The sequence below is a fragment of the Xenopus laevis genome, chromosome 4L (genome assembly GCF_017654675.1).
Source record: "Xenopus laevis strain J_2021 chromosome 4L, Xenopus_laevis_v10.1, whole genome shotgun sequence".
Classification (NCBI taxonomy): domain Eukaryota; kingdom Metazoa; phylum Chordata; class Amphibia; order Anura; family Pipidae; genus Xenopus; species Xenopus laevis.
The window spans coordinates 124,646,085-124,665,460 of NC_054377.1; the positions used below are offsets into that span (position 1 = coordinate 124,646,085).

Here is a 19,376-nt window from a genome sequence, read left to right on the forward strand (position 1 = left end):
CCTACGTTTCCACATTCTATAGATAACAGATTTGAGCCAGCCTATTTATTTGTTTTGGATTCCTGTGGTTACTCCCTAAGCTAAAGGTTTGGGGCACTTGTACCTAGACCCACAATCCCTAGTGGCAAGCTAACACCCTTCCACTATTTGGCTGTCTGAATTATGACATTACGTTTAGTCATGAGTCAAATCATTAGATCAGTCAAATTGGTCAAAGCGCTGCATAGTTAGAAACCATGAAATCCACCAGTCCAGGTATATTGCAGTTTTAGGACAATGGCAGATGTGGAGGCAACTTTGAACTACTTCGCAAATGTTTTTCTTATGTCTTTCCAGAGACGATTTACATTATTTCTAGTGGAAAAGCATTTGCAGATTAGTTGCCCTCAGTACAGGAGATTCCACTTGGGCCAGTGCCCAAAGGAAGAAGTAAAGGTTAAATCACTGGGGCATGCCAAATGTTAGCCAACCACAGTGATTAATCAGTTACCGGATATCGCGAACCAGTGCTTCTGTTAGCAGAAAATGCACCAGCTGGGTACTTCTGGGCAAGCAAGGAGCACTCGTGCAGGGTAGAAAGCAACTAGACTCAATGACATCACCCACCAGTGAATGCACCTTTCAGTCTCTTTAAATGGATAACAATGCCACAGATGCAAGACATTACATATACATGGATATGTATAAAAAAGTTTCACAGTGAAAGTGCATCAGGGATATGCAGGAGAAGGCAGAGAGCTGTACTTAAAGGAGAACTAAAGCTTAACTAAAGAAGTAGCTAGAAATGTTGTACATTATGTTTTTGGCTTCAGTACCAGCCCACGGCAACCGCAGACCTTTAGAAGAAAATATCTGTGTCTCCAAAGATGCCCCAGTAGCTCACAATCTTCTTTTCTGCTGATTCACTGCACATGCTCTGTGCTGCTGTCGCTTACTGAGCTTAGGGACCCACTCACAATATACGGTACACATAGAATATAAATGTCACAATATAAAGCTGATTAGTAATTAATACAAATAATTCCTGCATGGCAGCAAGAAACCAGTGCAACTAGCATCAGAATTTAATAAACAGTCCTGTTGCATCAGCTTATATTACAAACAAACCTAATTTTCTGCTTGATAATTTGTGACAACCCCTAAGCTTAGCTTCTCAACAGCTGCTCAGAGCCCACTAAGCATGTGAGTGTCACAGACACTTTCCAAGATGGTGACCCCCTGTGACTAGTTTGAAGTCCTGGATCATTGCTGCTATTGAGAATCTGAAAATTTAGACTGGTGCAATAAGTTCAGTATATAAAATATAGCATTTTTTCAGCCATATTAATTTTTAGGGTTTGCTTCTCCTTTAAGGGATCTAGGAACAGTAACAAAATTCAAGAAAACACACGAGGTGTCTACTACAAAATTATTTTAGTAACAAATCATAGTTAATTATTAACAGAATTTGGCCACAAATATCAGGATGCAATATTAAGTACATCTATGGTTGTTTATTTTGTCTATGTCTTTGTTGTAAATTCTAATCTAACTGGCACCTTATACATCAATAACATCTTTTATACACCAATTGCTGGAATGAAATTAGTTACAACCTTCATAGTTTGCTGTTTTTACATAATCTTGTTTATGTTTGCAAGTTACTATTTTCCAGATTTACTTTTGTTTTTAGTTAAAGGGAAGCTTTTTGTTACTTAAACAGGTTCATAGCTCATGGCTTCTGCTAGAACCAAAGATGCTGAATGCACCATTGCAAAAGCAGGTTGGATAAAGAGATGCCACAGGGTGGGTGTAGATTGTCCCCTTTAAATATATGGAATGGGTTATTATTTTGGAAGAAGGATTTTGGCACTTGTGCAAGACACCCTGAGTAAAGAAAGGACCTGAGACTTGAAATGAAGTAGGGTATGGCCCACATATGCCAACTACAAAGCTAATTAATTTTATTGCTTCAGTAGTAGGACTCTACATCTGCCCTTCATCCGGGTTGTTCTTTAACTGCTCTGTGTATTTGTCACGGATAACTGAATATGGGCACAGGCATGCACCAACACAAGGAAAGCAAACCCCCACATGCACAATATTCATTCAGATTGAAAAGGAAAAGGTATATAAACACACAGTCACATACACACAGCTCATTACATTTCTACATTGTTCCTCTTTCACCAGTTCACTTTAGGGTATAATACTTTGCAGGCACAAATGGCATTTTGGTGGTAACACCATCTACAATCTTCTTCCTGACTTCAAAACGCACGGCTGTGCCAGCTTTTGCGTATTCTGGTTCCACATAGCCCATGGCCACATTAACTCGCAGACTGGGCGAAGGGCAACCGCTGGTCACTTCACCTGAGGATAGAAGCAGAGAAGATCAGTTTTAAAGGCATTCAAGCAGGAATGAAATGTGCTGAGCCTACACATACTACCTACCCTGCAAAAAACAGAATATACTGTATTCCCTACCCTGGGGAAAAAGAATATAGAAAGTTCAGTAATGTTATAGAAATTCACCCATTGGCAGCATGTGATAATAGAGGGGCTGTGGTTATGAGATAGTAGGTATAGTAGGGAGAGCTGGTGCCTATAGTAGCAGTGGGGATATTAGTCTTTGGGAAGGGACGGTATCTGTGGGACAGCAGGTATAGTAGGGAGAGATGGTGCCTATAGTAGCAATGAGGATAATAGCGAGAGATGGTGCCTATAGTAGCAATGGGATAATAGCCTTTGGGAAGGCTGTGGCTGTGGGATAGTAGGGAGAGATGGTACCTATAGTAACAGTGGGGGTAATAGTCTCTGTGAAGGGAGTGTGGATGTGGTATAGTAGAGAGATGGTGCATATAGTAGCAGTGGGATAATAGTCTCTGGGAAGGGATTGTGGCTGTGGGATAGCAGGTATAGTAGGGAGAGATGGTGCCTACAGTAACAGTGGGATAATAGTCTCTGGGAAGGGAGTGTGGCATAGCAGGTATAGTAGGGAGACATGGTTTATTTAGTAATAGTGGAATAATAGTCTTTGGGAAAGAACTGTGAGATAGCAGGTATAGTAGGAAGAGATGGTGCCTATAGTAGGAGTAGACATAATAACCTCTGGAAAGGCACTGCAGGATAGTAGGTACAGAGGAGCCAAATAGCAACATAATCCTTTATAGAATTGTTGCCCAATCAACAATACATTACTTACTACTGAAGTGCAACCTCAATACCTGCATTGCATCCACTCACCAATAACACGCCCCTCTAGGTTCAGGATAGGCGCATGCTGCCGGACTGGAGGTCCTGTTGAGGTCAGACCAACTCGCTTATGTTTCACTTTTCCTTTAATCTGAGGGACAATGACCGAGGCTCCTGGAAAATCCATTGCTGTTCTGCGTCGTTTTCCTACAATGATGCCACACGATTATTAAACCCACACTCACGTTCAATAGTAAAATCATTTTTTTTTTTAAACAGTCCTATCATTTTTATTTACAATGGACACCAAACACTACATTTTGATTGCCTAATTGCACTTAGGATACGGCACATGCTAGACATAATTTATGACAGGTTTGTTCCTGTCATTAATCTTTGCCTCAATGCATGCTTTTGGCTGGCCATGACTTCTTGTTCACTTCTCCTCAACCTGCTGTCAAGCTGGCTTCAAATTTGAGGACTTCCACTTACAGGAGGGTTTACAGCAGAAAATGAGAAGGATTAACAACAAATTTGCAATTTAAGCTTCTAACAAAGCTGTATACCATGACTACAACTAGATATTTCTCTGTAACTACTCCCATTAGACAAACTTAAAAGGAAAATAAAGGTTTAGCCCTGTCTTAAAGGAACAGTTCAGTGTGAAAATAAAAACTGTGTAATGTGTAAAGGCTGGAGTGACTGGATGTGTAACATAATAGCCAGAACACTACTTCCTGCTTTTCAGCTCTCTAACTCTGAGTTAGTCAGCGACTTGAAGGGGGGCCACATTGGACATAACTGTTCAGTGCGTTTGCAACTGATACTTAGCATTTAGCTCAGATTCAAAAGCAACAGATATAACCCATGTGGCCCCCCTCAAGTCTCTGATTGGTTACTGCCTGGTAACCAGAGTAACCAGTCAGTATAAACCAAGAAAGCTGAAAAGCAGGAAGTAGTGTTCTGGCTATTATGTTAGACATCCAGTCACTCCAGCCTTTATACATTACATTTTTGGCTAACTAACTATATTAGAAACATTTTTATTTTGCACAGCCTATCTATTTACACAGTTTTTATTTTTACACTGAACAATTCCTTTAAAGGAGACATATAGGATAAATGAACCCCACGTAATTTTGTAGGCTCTAAAGAAAACTATATGGTGCAGGTTTGACTTTGGGCTAAAAATTAATATTTAATTTATTGAAGCTCCATATAGATCTGCTACTGTCCCTGTCCGTGAGGGATGGGCGAGTCCTAATAGTCCCTGCCAGAAACACAGTAGGAGGGGGACAGCAAATCACAGCCCTACAGTCACACAATCAAAGACAGGCTTCAGTTCCCTATCAGGTCAGCCTGCTGATTGGTTCCTAGCCTACAATACAGTGTGCTGGATGACGTCAGCCCTCCTGTACAGCCTGGGAAAGGAGACAGCAGGAAGTGGAACAGACGGACAGGACTAGTAGGTTTTTGCAGAATTTTTTTTTTATCAAAAATCAACCCAAAACACTACTTTTTAAAACACATGCTATCTATATTAAAAAGAGTATAATGCACTGGCACATTCTTATTTTAACACATTATATCTAATTTAAAGAAGAAGGAAAGTCGTCTTGCATTTGGGGGGTGTCAAATGTAAGGCACCCCAAGTGATTGGGGTTCTTCCAGTGAGCACTATAAAGCGCTCCTCTTCTGCCTTCCTCTTTCTTCACGCGGCTGCGCATGCGCAGTAGAGGGAAAAGCCAAACTTTAACTAAAAAGTTGGCTATTTCGTTCTACTGCGCACAGAAATGGAACTAGAGGGGGGCAGGCCCTGGCGCAGGACACGCAGCTGGGCCCCCACCCCTCTCCGTACACCCGGAAGTGGCACGGGAATAAGCGGCGCGTGGACTGCCGGGGGGCCCTGAGGGGGCCCGTCCCTGACTGCGCATGCATCTACCCCGGGAAATTTGAAGAAAAAAGAAGCCGGAAGATGATCGCTCGGTGGTGCAATCACTTGGGGGTGTCTAACATTTGCCACCCCAAGTGCAAGACAAATTTCCTTCTCCTTTAAGATCTCCAACTTGCCATATCCTGTTTTTTCTCCACACATCCTAATATTATAGCCTACAGTTCTTTTATTTATATCTGTTCTGCATCAAATCCCTAAGTCTTCTTTACAATCTTCTTTATCTTACATACCAAGAGTCCAAACCAAGCTGGCTTCCACTGGAGTGGTGGTCTCATCAATGTCATTGCCATACAGACATAACCCAGCCTCCAGGCGCAAACTGTCACGTGCTGCCAGACCTGCCAACTTCACATCACTGTTCTGCAGCAGCTTGTCAGCCAACTCCACTGCCCGCTGGGCTGGCACAGAGATCTTTGAGAGATAGAAAACAGGATGGAATAAGTGGATGTGATAACAGGAGTACAGTTTGTGGCTGAATACAGTGTTAGGTTTAAAGGTACACCTAAATATAAGAATAAGGCTGGGGTCGGACAGTCTACACCAAAATGGGGAGTTGGCTGCACATGGTACTCAATGTTCTTGACAATAACACCCCCACAGGACCGCACCGCACGGGGGGGAGGTCTTGAGGGGCCCCCACCACTGCCAGGGTTTAAACAGAGCTTTCCCACCTATTCTGGTAGGAATAAATCAAAGATGGTTGTGCATTCCACCTGTGGAACACACGGCCATCTTTGTTTTTTTTCTTTGAAGTTTCAACGAGGTGGAAGGGGCAAAGAGAGAGACAAGCTTAATTAGAAGAAAAGTGTTGTATTCAGCTTGGTAAGTTAATGCTTTCAGTCTATTAATGAAGTGCCCAGAAGCTATTTCTGCAGTCATTTTAATGGCAAGTCTGGAGTTAATGGAGTAATCGTTGGACATATTTGCAGTGGCCTTGCTGGCAAGTCTTTTTTTGTTGCAAGTTATAAATGTGCTCCATTAGTTCTTCAAGGATGAGGGGCCCCCCATGTTTGTCTGCAGGGGGGCCCAGCAAACTTTAGTAATGCCACTAGTTCTGGACCATGCTATATTAGGTGATATTATTCAGGGAGACTTGTATGTCCCTAGCATAGGTTTGACGTAAGTCTAATAAAATGTATTATGTTAAAAGATAATTCAAAAATAATTTAAAACATTTGTTTTGTCATTATCGAGCACTCACTACTAGCCCTCTATGCAACTGTAGGTAAAGGCTTAAGGCTCCAAGGTGTGTGCACCTGGACAGTACACACAGTACAGTTTTTTGAGAATTTCTACCTGCTTAAACTTATTTATCCACTTTTGGAATCTTTTCCTTTAAATTTGCATAAGTTTTGGCTGCCAATTCTGCCTCTCTTGACCAAAATAGAAGTCCAATGGCTCGTGTATGGGATCAATGCAGTTAATGTAGTATGTGGCTGACTTCATTGGGCTACCCCAGCAGGCACTAAGCCATCACGGTAACCAATGTCCTCAGCCAGTGGGAAAATAGGCCAAAAATAATTTTGTCAAGCTTTGGTTTTATTTTTTAATAAACCAGAAAGAACAAAAAACATCTATTTTTATAAGCTTATGTGTATAAACGTATATGGGGGATATGTAATAAATTAATAAATCTGAGCAGTTACCAGTTGGGCCAATAGAAACACAGTTGTACTAATTTAATTGTAAAAAATAATCTGTTGATTAGCAATTCTATTATTGAATTTATCAGCATTTGGATGGGAGGAAAATATTACATTCATGCAGCTAGAAACCTGGGTAACATTACCTTGTTAAACACCAAGTACATGTGTCAGATTGCCAAGTCACAATTGGATGTTATGTGCAGCTCACACATCCCATATGGGCAGGACATATAATCCCATATAACTAGCTGGGAAGTAAAGGGTTTCTTTAAGCAAAGGAACCCCATGCAATTCATTATTCAAGCAGGCAATTGTCCTACTGTATATCTACAATTTTTTGTGCTCCTATTACTTGAATACCTGACATGATGTCAGAGGGATCTCCTAAACAGTTAGAGAACAGTGTGATATACAGGTGCACGCTACTATTTATGTCACTGGGCAGGTTCCAAGGTGGACATTAAAATCTTGAGAAATGTCATCATGGTTAAAGGGGTTATTTACCGTTAAATTAAGTTTTAGTATTGATGTAGAGAGTGATACTCAGACAATTTGCAATTGATTTTCATGTTTATTATTTATAGTTTGTGCATTATTTAGCTTTTTATTCAGCAGCTCTCCAGGTTGTGACCCGGGTAGTTTGGACCCTACCAACACAACTGCCATAATTGCAAAGTGGGGAGCTGCTGAATTAAAAGCTAAATAACTCAAAAAACTGAAATAATAAAAAATTAAAACCAATTGCAAATTGTCTCCAAATATCACTCTCTACATCATACTAAATGTCAAGTTAAAGGAACAGTAACATCAAAAAATTTAAGTGTTTTAAAGTAATGAAAATGTAATGCAGTTTTGCCCTGCACTGGTAAAACCGATGTATTTGCTTCAGAGACACACTATTGCTGTGTAGAAATGGGGGCAGCCATTCAAAGGAGAAAAGGCTCAGGTTACACAGCAGATAGCAGATAAGCTCTGTAGAACATACTGGTGTTATCTGTTATCCACTATTTTACCTGTGCCATATAGACTTTTTTTCAATTTCTGCTATTGCTACACAGCAGCATGTTTATATGAACTATAGTAGTGTTTCTGAAGCAAAAAGATCAGTTTTACTAGTGCAGGGCAACAGTACATGATATCCATTACTTTAAAACACTTTACATTTGTTGGTGTTACTTTTCCTTTAAAGGCAAACAACCCCTTGTTGCTAATAGGTGACACAGCTCACAAAAGGTTCAAGGCTTTTCTGTAAGCAAGTCTGTTGTCTGTACCTCCACACCATCTTCTCCTGTGTATCCACAGCGAGTCACTCTGCAGCCAGGGATGCCAAACACAGTTGTGTAAACACTGGTCATGAATGTTAGCTTGGAAAGATCATCAGTTAGTCCAGCCTGGAGAACTCGAGCAGAAAGGGGACCTGAAAACCCACAGAAATGTAAAGTTAGCTCCAATATCAGTAGCATGTTTGCCTAGTTACAATTAGATATATTAAATATGAATTCCTCCTGATATTAATGTAAAGCGGAACTGGTACCACTTGACTAGCCCACTAGTCAATAAAAGTTAAGAAGGTCAACCATGTGTTGGACCAAATTGAGCTGATCATTTGACCATCAGATCATAATAGGGGCCTATGCAGCTTGTCAGGAGAAGATCAACTGTCTAATGCAGTGATCCCCAACCAGTGCTCATCAACCCCTTGGATGTTGCTCTCAGTGGCCTCAAAGCAGGTGCTTATTTTTGAATTCCTGGCTTGCAGGCAAGTTTTGGTTGTATAAAAACCAGATTCACTGCCAAACAGATCCTCTTGTAGGCTGCCCATCCATATTGGAGGCTACCAAATAGCCGATCACAGCCCTCATTTGGCACCCCAAGAACTTTTTGCATGCTTGTGTTGCTCCCCAACGCTTTATTTTTGAATATGGCTCATGGGTTAAAAAAGGTTGGATGAGATGCTCACCCAATGGTATTCTGTCCAATAGAAATCTGGTCATTCAGGCCTTACAGAGTAGTTGATTATGAAAGATATATAGATGAACATTTTAAAGTTCTCAAATTTCAGATATAGGGATTTGGGAGGCCATACACTACTATCAATAGGAATACAATTAATACAAAGAGCCAATGTTATGTACATCTTGATGGTGGTAAAGATAACAAGCATTACCTTGCACTGCCAGAAGAGCACAATCAATGTGTTCTAGATCCACATCACGTCCAGCGGCTTTGAACGCCTGCAATTTATTCTGTGGGGGAAATAAAGAAACATATTCATGTACTCTGAAATATGGCTCCCAGCATCCCTTCATCAACTATAAGTCATCATCATTTCAAATCTCCCTATTCAGCAGAGGAAATCACCAGCATGTGGGCAGAGTCCTTCTCAGAGCAGCCAGCATTGGACACCACATATAGATATCCATCTGAGGTCTTGGTGACTATGAGGTCATCAATTATTCCACCCTTCTCGTTAGTGAAGAGAGACAATGTACCCTGTGAAAAGAAGAAAAGGGGCAACATTTTAATGCGCCTGGCACATGATTAGCCACTTTTTATACAGGTATGGGACCTGTTATCCAAAATTCTCGGGACCTAGGGTTTTCCAGATAAGGGTTCTTTCTGTAATTTAATGTGATTATAATGGAGTCTACAGGAGATGGCCTTCATAATTCAGAGCTTACTGGATAACAGGTTTGCGGATAACGGCTCCTATACCTGTAAGTTTTAAATATAAATATACAGTAGAACCCCCCATTTTACATCCCCTGATTTTAAGTTTCCCCTCATTTTACATTGTTGTTTTGTGGTCCCACCTATATATTATGCATAATACATTACCCTGATTTTACATTTTCCTGGATTTGACACCATTTTTTTCTGGTCCCCTGAAAAACGTAAAATGGGGGTTCTACTGTGTATGGTTTCATACAACTATCTAGTGCCTTGGGTTTTGTTTATTTAGGGTAGGGATTGAGGATCAAGATGTAATAGTGTCAGAAAGAGATTGTAGGTGTGAGAGGAAGGCAATACACACATAAATATCATATCAGGTCTTATTACTTTTGTCATGAAGCCATAATCTCCCCTCTGTGCTCACACAGACTGCTCTCATGTATAGCTGCGTAGCAGTTCTGTGGATGTCCATATGCACTCAAAAATGGTTGTGCAACTGCTGTGTGATGAATCTAATAGAAAAGTGCAGTCCCAAATTACAGAACCATTAACAATTTCCTATATCTCCTGCAGTGTGCTATGAAAAGTGATCTCAGCTTTACAGGCTGCCTGAAGCACAATACCAACACATTAACAAATGTCTACTAAATCTGTCTCTCAGTTTATTGGGATTATTATCTAACCAGCACCTGGCTAATAAGTTTCAAGCTTCTTCTAACCAGTATTAGACAACCAACAGAGCAATGGACTGCAGAGTAGCATAATTTTGTGTAACTAAAAGCAACTGTCTGAAATGTCATTTTAGGGGGCTGCTAGATTCACCACCCATAAGCCAAGCAGGTACCAATGAAATACATTTGTACATAAATATGAGAAGATTTGATGCAATTGGTTACCAGCTAGACAACCAAGGCACAATTGCTAGTGGAATGGAGAAATCCATATGTGGAATCTTCCCTTTAACTGACAAATATTTATGGAAAGCTAAAGATGATGTAGTTAATTGAAGTGCCATTCACTATGACCCATGTGCAAGGTAGGGCAACTTTAAAGGAAACATAAGATAACTAAAGAAATCCTTAATTTTATGGGCAATTATGACTAATATAAGGTGCTGGTCTCACATTAGACTACTAATTTATGTTTTCTCTAAAAACCAGCCCCTTTATTTGAGCTCCCTATAGATCTGCTACGGTCACTGTCCATGTTTCAAATGAGGGGCCGGCATGCCCTAAAAGCCCCTTCCAGAAGCACAGTAAGAGGGAGACAGCCAATCACAGACCTGAAGTCACACAAGCAGACAGGCTTCAGTTCCCTATCAGGTCTGCCCAGCTGCTGATTGGTTCCTACACTACAGTGCAGTGTGCTGAGTGCAACTGGCTCCCCTGCACAGCCTGGGAAAGGAGGCAACAGGAAGTGGAATAGATGGGAAGGGTTCATTTATGCAGAAGTTTTCAATAAATCAGCCTGAAATGCTACTTTTTTCAAGCACACTTCCTCTATATTCAAAAGAATATAATACACTGGTATATTATTGTTTTTAACATAATGTTTCCATTAATTACTGACGGCTCTCCATGTAACAAAAGCCATATTCATCCAAATATACCAGTACAAGTCCAAGTACATAATATTGGCTAAAATGTTGATATGTTAGGATAAAAGATGCTGATAGCAAATCAGCAGAAGTCTCACCTGGTTCTCCTTTAGCTCTGCAATATCTGCCACCACCATGCTCTCCATGAAGGGTATGCGATCCTTCCCTAGGACTTTGGTCTGTAAAAGAAATACATTGGTTCAAATGGCAGCAGCAGCAGAAGACAACAGTGATGTGCATCCTGTAGAAAGCAAAATACTGGAGGGCGGTTGGCTAAAGAAAATCAAACAGTACTAGTGCAACATTAGTAGAGTAACTTGTTAAGGGTAGTGACACATGGGGAGATTAGTCGCCCAGGGTACAATACCCTAAGGTAAATGGGTTACCTGCAGCATGTGGGAAACATCAAACACAGAACAGTGTTGACGGGTGTGGAGATGGGAGGCAATGTGTGAGTCTTTGTACTGCACTGGAAGCTTCCAGCCTGCAAACTCCACCATCTTGCCGCCATGTTCACGATGAAAGTCGTACAGTGGTGTCTGGCGAGGGGGATTGGTCTGTAAAAAAAAATTATAGTGCGAGTGATAAACAGTTTCCCCAAACTCATTTAGTATGCATTCAAAAGGGTGTTTACATTGTGGAGACAAGTAACATTAACAAAAACTGACAGTGAACCAAAGCCCTAAAGCTACACAGGCAACTCCCACAAGAAGCAATAGGAATAAGTTGGGCATTTGTGGGTAAGCAAGGTAACATGAGCAGAACAGCTACCCAGACCCAGATGGCACTGCTGCAAATTTTCTCGCACTCTTGCTGCCTCCTGCTCTTAACGCCTGTCTGCAACTCTGACCTATTCTTTTGTTAAGCAAAGTGCCAGCTAAGCATTTCCCTTGCTACATGTTGCTCTGCCACAATCACGTGTCCCAGCTCACAAATGGGGACACAGGGGTTGCTATGAAGACACGACAAAGCTTTCTGTCTGGTGCTGGCAATTGGGGTCCAGTTCTGGGGTAGATACATTGAAGCTGGACCACTCTGTGTAATGATGATTGGTAAAAAAACATGTTATGTTATTTCTAGTCATGTGACCACCTGATTGTATCAGATTCAGTTATGCAGTAAATTCCATTGGTTCATGCTTAAACGAGAACTAAAACCTAAAAAAAAGTATATGGCTTCAAATGCTGCATGTTATATACAGTACTAAAGGTAGAGGTTGAGCAGCCATATAACAGCAACAATTCTTTATAGATGTCCACCACCTTCTTGATTTTGAGTGGGGCTGACCGTGCTCAGTGTGAGAAAACATCCAAATAGAATCAGAAAGTGAGGCTACACCGGTCATAGAAGCTGATGTTTAGTGCTGATTATTAATCAATTTGGATGCTGCAGAATGGACTGTTTTTAGAGCTGCAATATAATGTGAATCTGAATATAATTTATAAATAATATTATAATAATAATTATATATATTATTAAAATGATTATAATTGTTATTATAATTAATTGTAGATAATATTATAGAAGATAGGGAGCTACTTTGAGAACTAGCTGAACTAAACCCCACCCCCTCCTTCCCCTGCACAGTGTTCGGCTATATCTCTGGCAGGCCCCACTGGGGCCCTTGTCCAATCTCACCCACATCTGCTGTGGGTACTTATGCCACTAACAAGTCCGGACTGAGAATTAAAATAGGCCCTGGCATTTCAGGTACACAGAGGCCCAAACAGCCCCACCAGTCCACTAAATAGTAACGTTCTATGGCACCTTATAGCAGCCCCTTTGGCATTTGCCAGAACCCACAGATTGCCAGTCCGGGCCTGGCCACTAACTAGGGTGAACCTTCAAAGTCACAGATGTCATTGCGAAACGATGTGGTGGTACTGAGTTAGGACTAGGGATGCACCAAATCCACTATTTTGGATTCGGCTGAACCCCAAATCCTTCGCAAAAGATTTGGCCGAAATACTGAACCGAATTTGCATATGCAAATTAGGGGTGGGAAGGGGAAAATATTTTTTACTTCCTTATTTTGTGACTTAAAGTCACATGATTTCCCTCCCCACCCCTAATTTGCATATGCAAATTCGGATTCAGTTCGGCTGTACAGAAGGATTCGGCCGAATCCAAATCCTGCTGTAAAGGCCGAATCCCCAACTGAATCCTGGATTCGGTGCATCCCTAGTTAGGACTGAAGCCCACAGCATAAGGTGTAGCATTTCTAGCCTAATTATTGCTTGAGCTTAAAGGAGAACTAAACCCTAAGAATAAATATGGTTAAAATGCCATATTTTATATACTGAACTTATTGCACCAGCCCAAAGTTTCAGCTTGTCAATAGCAGCAATGATCCAGGGCAAACTTTTTACTAGGGATGCACCGAATCCAGGATTCAGTTCGAGATTCGGCCTTTTTCAGCAGGATTTGGCTGAATCCTTCTGCCCGGCCAGACCAAAACCTAATGTGCATATGCAAATTAGGGGCGGGAGGAAAATCTTGTGACTTTTTGTCACAAACCAAGGAAGTAAAAAATGTTTTCCCCTTCCCACCCCTAATTTGCATATGCAAATTAGGATTCGGTTCGGTATTCAGCAAAATCTTTCGCAAAGGATTCGGGGGTTTGGCCGAATCCAAAATGGTGGATTTGGTGCATCCCTACTTTTTACAGGGGGTCACCATCTTGGAAAGTGTCTGTGACACTCACAAGCTCAGTGGGCTCTGAGCAGCCGTTGAGAAGATAAGCTTAGGAGTTATTGCACATTATCAAGCAGAAAAAGAGGTTGGCCTGTATTATAAGCTGATGCTACAGGGATGATTATTAAATTCTGATGCTAGTTGCACTGGTTTCTGTGCTGCCATGTAGTAATTATCTGTATTAATTACTAATCAGCCTTATATTGTGACATTTCTATTCTATGTGTACTGTATATTGTGAGTGGGTCCCTAAGCTCAGTAAGTGACAGCAGCACAAAGCATGTGCAGTGAATCAGCAGTAAAGAAGATGGGGAGCTACTGGGGCATCTTTGGAGACACAGATCTTTGTACTAAGATTCAAAACAGTCCCTGGCATTTCAAGTACACAAAGGCCCAAAGTGTCCCCAGCAGGTCCAAAAAATGAGTGTCTTTGGCATCTTACAGCAGCCCCTCTGGCGTTTTCCAGAATCTACAGATTGCCAGTTTGGGCCTGCTTTTCGCTACTGCAAAAAGGGTTTGAGCAAACAACCTTTGTTGCATAATTGTATATGTGATAGCAGCGCCACATATAAAATCAGATGCAGTTGCTTGCACACCGAAACTCACATTAGACATGGCATTCCAATTGTGGAACTGGGAGAGCTGCAACCTGCACCACACTGCAGTGTACAACTTGTGTGTAGAGATATATCAGCGGGTAATCTACAAGACCAACAACTATTGCAAAATCGTTTTTGTGCTGATCCAAAGAAATGCCTACCCCCCTCTTGCAGGCCAGCGAGCTCACGTCTGACTAATCCATGGTCACATGCAACTGCTAAAATTAACAAATAGCTTTGAAAAATAACTTTTTTTTATGTTTAACCAGAAAACACCCTTTCTTGCCCAGACACCTGAGAGTGTGCTGCATAGGTTTGCAAGGACAGACTCCAGTGGTAATAGGACGCCTGATATCTCTGGGTCACAGTCTGACTGTCAATCTCCACACTCAGCTATTCTGCAACCTTTGCACCTAGATCTGTACAAACAGGCGGACCACTGAATTACAATGAAGTGCCTGGCACAAGGTATCAGGGGAATCAGAAGTATCCCCAAACCTGGGCACCTTAATAAGGGAAGTGCTCAAGTGGAAAATCAGTAAATGAATGGGTAATCAGAAGTATCCCCAAACCTGGGCACCTTAATAAGGGTAGTGCTCAAGTGGAAAATCAGTAAATGAATGGGTCATACCAGCAGATCCTCCTGATGGGTATCCAGAATATATTCATCATGGGTACAGGACTAAGGCTGCTGCTTTGAGACCCTATATAAGTTTGGGTACCCCAACTATGCCAGATTGTATGTGAATAGTACTGATGTGCACCCCAAAACTATCAGAGATCATGATGCATACCCTATAGCATTATTATTGTGCAGCATCTGTGTAAGCACTGCACTCATATGGCCCTGCCTAAAACCAAAATCTTAAATAACATCGAATGGAAATTGTTACGAGTATAAATATACCAGCACTTGTCTCGAAGTTACACGTTGGGCCCCCATGGAAAGTTTCAGAAGCCTTAGATCTCTATACTGCGAATCTGCAGACTTTATAAAGAGCGATTACAAGGCTATTTCTGCGTCATATTAGAAAACTGATGTCAGCTTAGCGGTACCTGGCTGCTGCTGTAGCTCCTCTCCTGCAACCTACTCCCAGCTGCCCCAGATCGCAGCGCTTTAACACCGATCCAGCGCAATCGCTGCATCCTACTTGTAAAGCTTCAGCCTGATGGACTACGCATGCGCGGAGTACACACCCCCAGATACACTGCATATGCGCGGAGTGGGCGTGTTGGCTCCCGGCTGTACCTGCCCCTCCATAGCGCTCATCTCATTGGCTGCAATTAGTGAGCTTACAATAAAATACTTAAAGGGTGGTTAACTTTTCATATGTGACAGAATGGCTAATTCTAAGCAACCTTTCAATTTGCCTTAATTTTAATACAGTTTTTTAATTATTTGCCTTCTGACTTTTTCCAGCTTGACCCCATCTAAAAAAACAAATGCTCTTTAAGTCTACACATGTTATTGCTACTTTTTATTACTCATCTTTCTATTCAGGCCTCTCCTATTCATACTCCAGGTTGTTATTCAAATCAATGCATGGTTGCTAGGGTAATTTGGACCCTAGCGACCAGACTGCTGAAATTGCAGAGCTGCTGAATAAAAAAGGAAATAAGTCAAAAACCACAAATAAAAAATGAAATCCCATTGCAAATTATCTCGGAATATCACTCATACTAGAAGTTAATTTAAAGGGTGGTTCACCTTTAAGGTCACTTTCAGTATCTTATAGAAAGGTGAATACTAAGCAAATTTTTAATTGGTTTTCATTATTTATTCTTTATAGTTTTATAATTATTTGCTTTTTTCTTCTGACACTTTGCAGCTTTCAAATGGGTGTCGCTGACCCCATCTAAAAAACAAATGCTCTGTAAGGCTGCAAATGTATCGTTATTGCTACTTTTTATTACTCGTCTTTCTATTCAGTCCCTCTCCTATTCATATTCCAGTTTTTTCATATTCATATCACTGCATGGTTGCTAGGGTAATTGGAACCATAGTGACCAGATTTCTTAAAATGCAAATTGAAGATCTGATGAATAAAAAGCTAAAAAACACAAAAACCACAAATATAAAGAAATGAAAAACAATTGAAAATTGTCTCAGTATATCACTCTCCACATCATACTACAAGTTAACTCAAAGGAGAACAACCCCTTTAAAGGTGCAGAACCCATTTAACTCTTTGTGTATTTTGTGGTGAAGACTTATGCCTGAGAACTGGGCTGGACACTTAGGGGGTTATTTACAAAACTCCGAATGCAAAAATCCCGAAAAATGTGTGTTGTTTTTGTTAGAAAATTGCACTTTAAAAAAAATCACGAATTTTTCGGAATTGATTAAACCCCAAAGAAGGAAAAGTCGAATTAGAAAATCCGGCATCTCAGACCTGTCGAGGTTGTATATAAGTCAATGGGAGAAGTCCCAATGATTTTTTGACGTGTGCTGGGTTTTGTGCAATACCCATTAGTTTTCTGCTTTTTCAGGCAAAAAGGTATAAGAAATAGGAGTTTTCAGGTGAAAAATCCGAAAAAATAGTAAAAACTGATTTTTTTTTTCCCGCAAAGCAAATTTTCTGGAAAATATAATAATACATACCGTAAGTGTAAAAAACCCAGAGCTGATTTGATCTTACTTTGTAGCAGAAAATGTTGAGATAATATCTGACTTTGATGCTAGCAAAAAATACGCTAGCAAGCCAGTAGCATAACTAGATGTTACTGGGCCCCACAGCAAATTATTTTACAGGCCCCCAAAATGTCTAGAGGTTGACCTGTTTTACAAATATCTATTGAAATAATATATGAATTAGGGCCTCATGGGGCTCTTATACCTCATGGGCCCCCCTGCAGCCACAGGGACTGCTTCCTCTGTACTCATTCAAAAACCAAAAAAAGGCGGATTTATTGCAGAGTCCTGCAGATATCCATCGCCTTACGCGTTTCGGGAGTCAATCCCTTAATCATAAACCAATAATTAAGGGATAGACTCCCGAAACGCGTAAGGTGATGGATATCTGCAGGACTCTGCAATAAATCTGTTTTTTTTCGGAGTGCCGTCCTTTTTTGGTTTTGGAGTACAGACATTGGGGACGCTGTAGACTGAGAACCCAGTTTCATATAGGAGAGCAGCTGTGGGAGTGGGAGTTTCTTGACCGGTAACTTTTGTTTTTCTGCTTCCTCTGTAGTTACACCCCTGAACTAAGCATTGATTTGAATAAAAGACTGGAATATAAATATGAGAGGCCTGAATAGAATGAGGAGTAATAAAAAGTAGCAACAATACATTTATAGCCTTACAGAGCATTTTTTTTAGATGTGGTCATTGACCCCCATTCGAGTCAGTAAGAAAAAGACAAATTGTTTAAAAACTATAAAAAGGAAAATGAAGACCAATTTAAAAGAGTCTTAGAATTAACCATTCTATAACATGCTAAAAGTTTACTGAAAAGTGAACCACCCCTTTAGTGATAATTGCTAAGAACTTGCCAGTCACTCACAGTGACTCCAGCAATAAATGACTCTATCCATAATAATCATTTACGTCAGTGGAGGGTAAATTCCCAGCATTTTGTCACTAAAGCTGAAAATCACTTGGGTGCTGGGCCAGATTTAAAGATTCTGCAACCCTAGGACCCCCCACTACTTGCACCCTTCCCCTCTAATCGCCCCAGACCCCCCCCACTTGCAACCCAACCCCCCCCCCCCGCCGCTTGAATTTCTCTGACCTCCCCTGCCGGCTCTGCTGCTTCTGGCAAAGTGTGATCCATTCCATTGGGGACTGGGCGGTAGGTTCAAACCGCTGTCAAAGTCTTCTGTCCAATCCCATGTAAAGATGTGGCCATCGGACTGGATGCCGGCCCCCAATCTTTGTCGCCCAAGGCATGGGCCTTTGTGGCCTGCCCCCAAATCCAGGCCTGCTTGGGTGGCAAATAATAGACCCATGTGTCTTGTTTTTGGAGCATTTTTTTCAACTTTAGGCGCTATATCTTACAATAGGATGGGCAAAGACTCAAAAGCACTAATATACAGCTCATCATACACATAAAGACCCACTAGGGTGGCAAGGTTGCTAAATGAGTGGATCTTTGACAAATTTCCCACCCACGTGCAAGGCCAAGTTAGCCATATCTCTCCCATGTCAATAATCAGGATTGGACAGTATGAGGGGGGGGGCAAATTTTCAAGCCTGCCTGATAGATATCTGTCAGGGAGACCACTGGGAAAAGGCTACAGGACAAGCAAAGAAGGAGGGCAAATGGGCAACTTAAATTTGCCCATGTACGGCCAGCTTAAATGACTCAAGAGTTCAAGTAGGACCCTTCTTCCCACAGCTTTGAGCCCTCAAATGGGGTCTGCCCTGTGTTTTGTAAATCCTTGCATTAGATCACTCTTCATTTTCAGCCTAGCAGCTAATTAAAAGTGAAAGTTAAAGGGGAAGGAAAGGTTAATTCACAATGGGGAGCCAAGTTTTTAGACACCCCCAGTGATTCTAACAGTTTACCTGTTCCATTGGACTGGTGCTCCTTTACTTAAAAAACTCACAAGCCTGGGGGACTGTTTGAAGAGTGCTGCCATCTTGTTCTGGCGTCCTGGGCAAGCACAGGCAAAATACACAACTTTGACGACTTCTGTATTGCACATGCATGCGGCTTCAATAGACATATAGAATGTGTGGAATACACCAGACCAGGGTGGCATGAAAAGTCACTAGAATCAGGTGTTGGGGAAGAGATGCCAAACAACTGGACACCCTCCTAGGGATTTTACCTTCTTTTTTAAAAAAAGGCAGTTTTGTGATTATTGTAATGGGTAAACACTTCCTTTCAAGAAAATCAGAAATATATTAAAGGGAAACTACATTATGTAGAATATTGAGAATTTTTCATAATAGGGCAATCCAGACCCTTGTACTGCCCCAGGTAGCAAAGTTTAGCTACACCGATTACTTGAACGCCTGCTGTTAACCAAGGCAGGGTTGAAATCACTAGTGTTATTATAATTTTTTTTTTTAAACTGAAAGTTTTATTGATTTT

General features: G+C 41.2%; 1 protein-coding gene across 1 annotated transcript; it reads right to left on the bottom strand.

Annotated features, from left to right (window-relative positions):
- Positions 1-1,478: 1,478 nt before the first annotated feature.
- Positions 1,479-15,488, bottom strand: amt.L (aminomethyltransferase L homeolog). The gene is given in 9 exon segments (NM_001096947.1): positions 1,479-2,352; positions 3,226-3,381; positions 5,359-5,539; positions 8,046-8,191; positions 8,942-9,020; positions 9,136-9,267; positions 11,143-11,223; positions 11,431-11,601; positions 15,394-15,488. Coding segments are annotated over 9 exon segments (1,215 nt in total). The 5' UTR covers positions 15,484-15,488; the 3' UTR covers positions 1,479-2,173.
- Between the last annotated feature and the right edge of the window lie 3,888 nt (positions 15,489-19,376).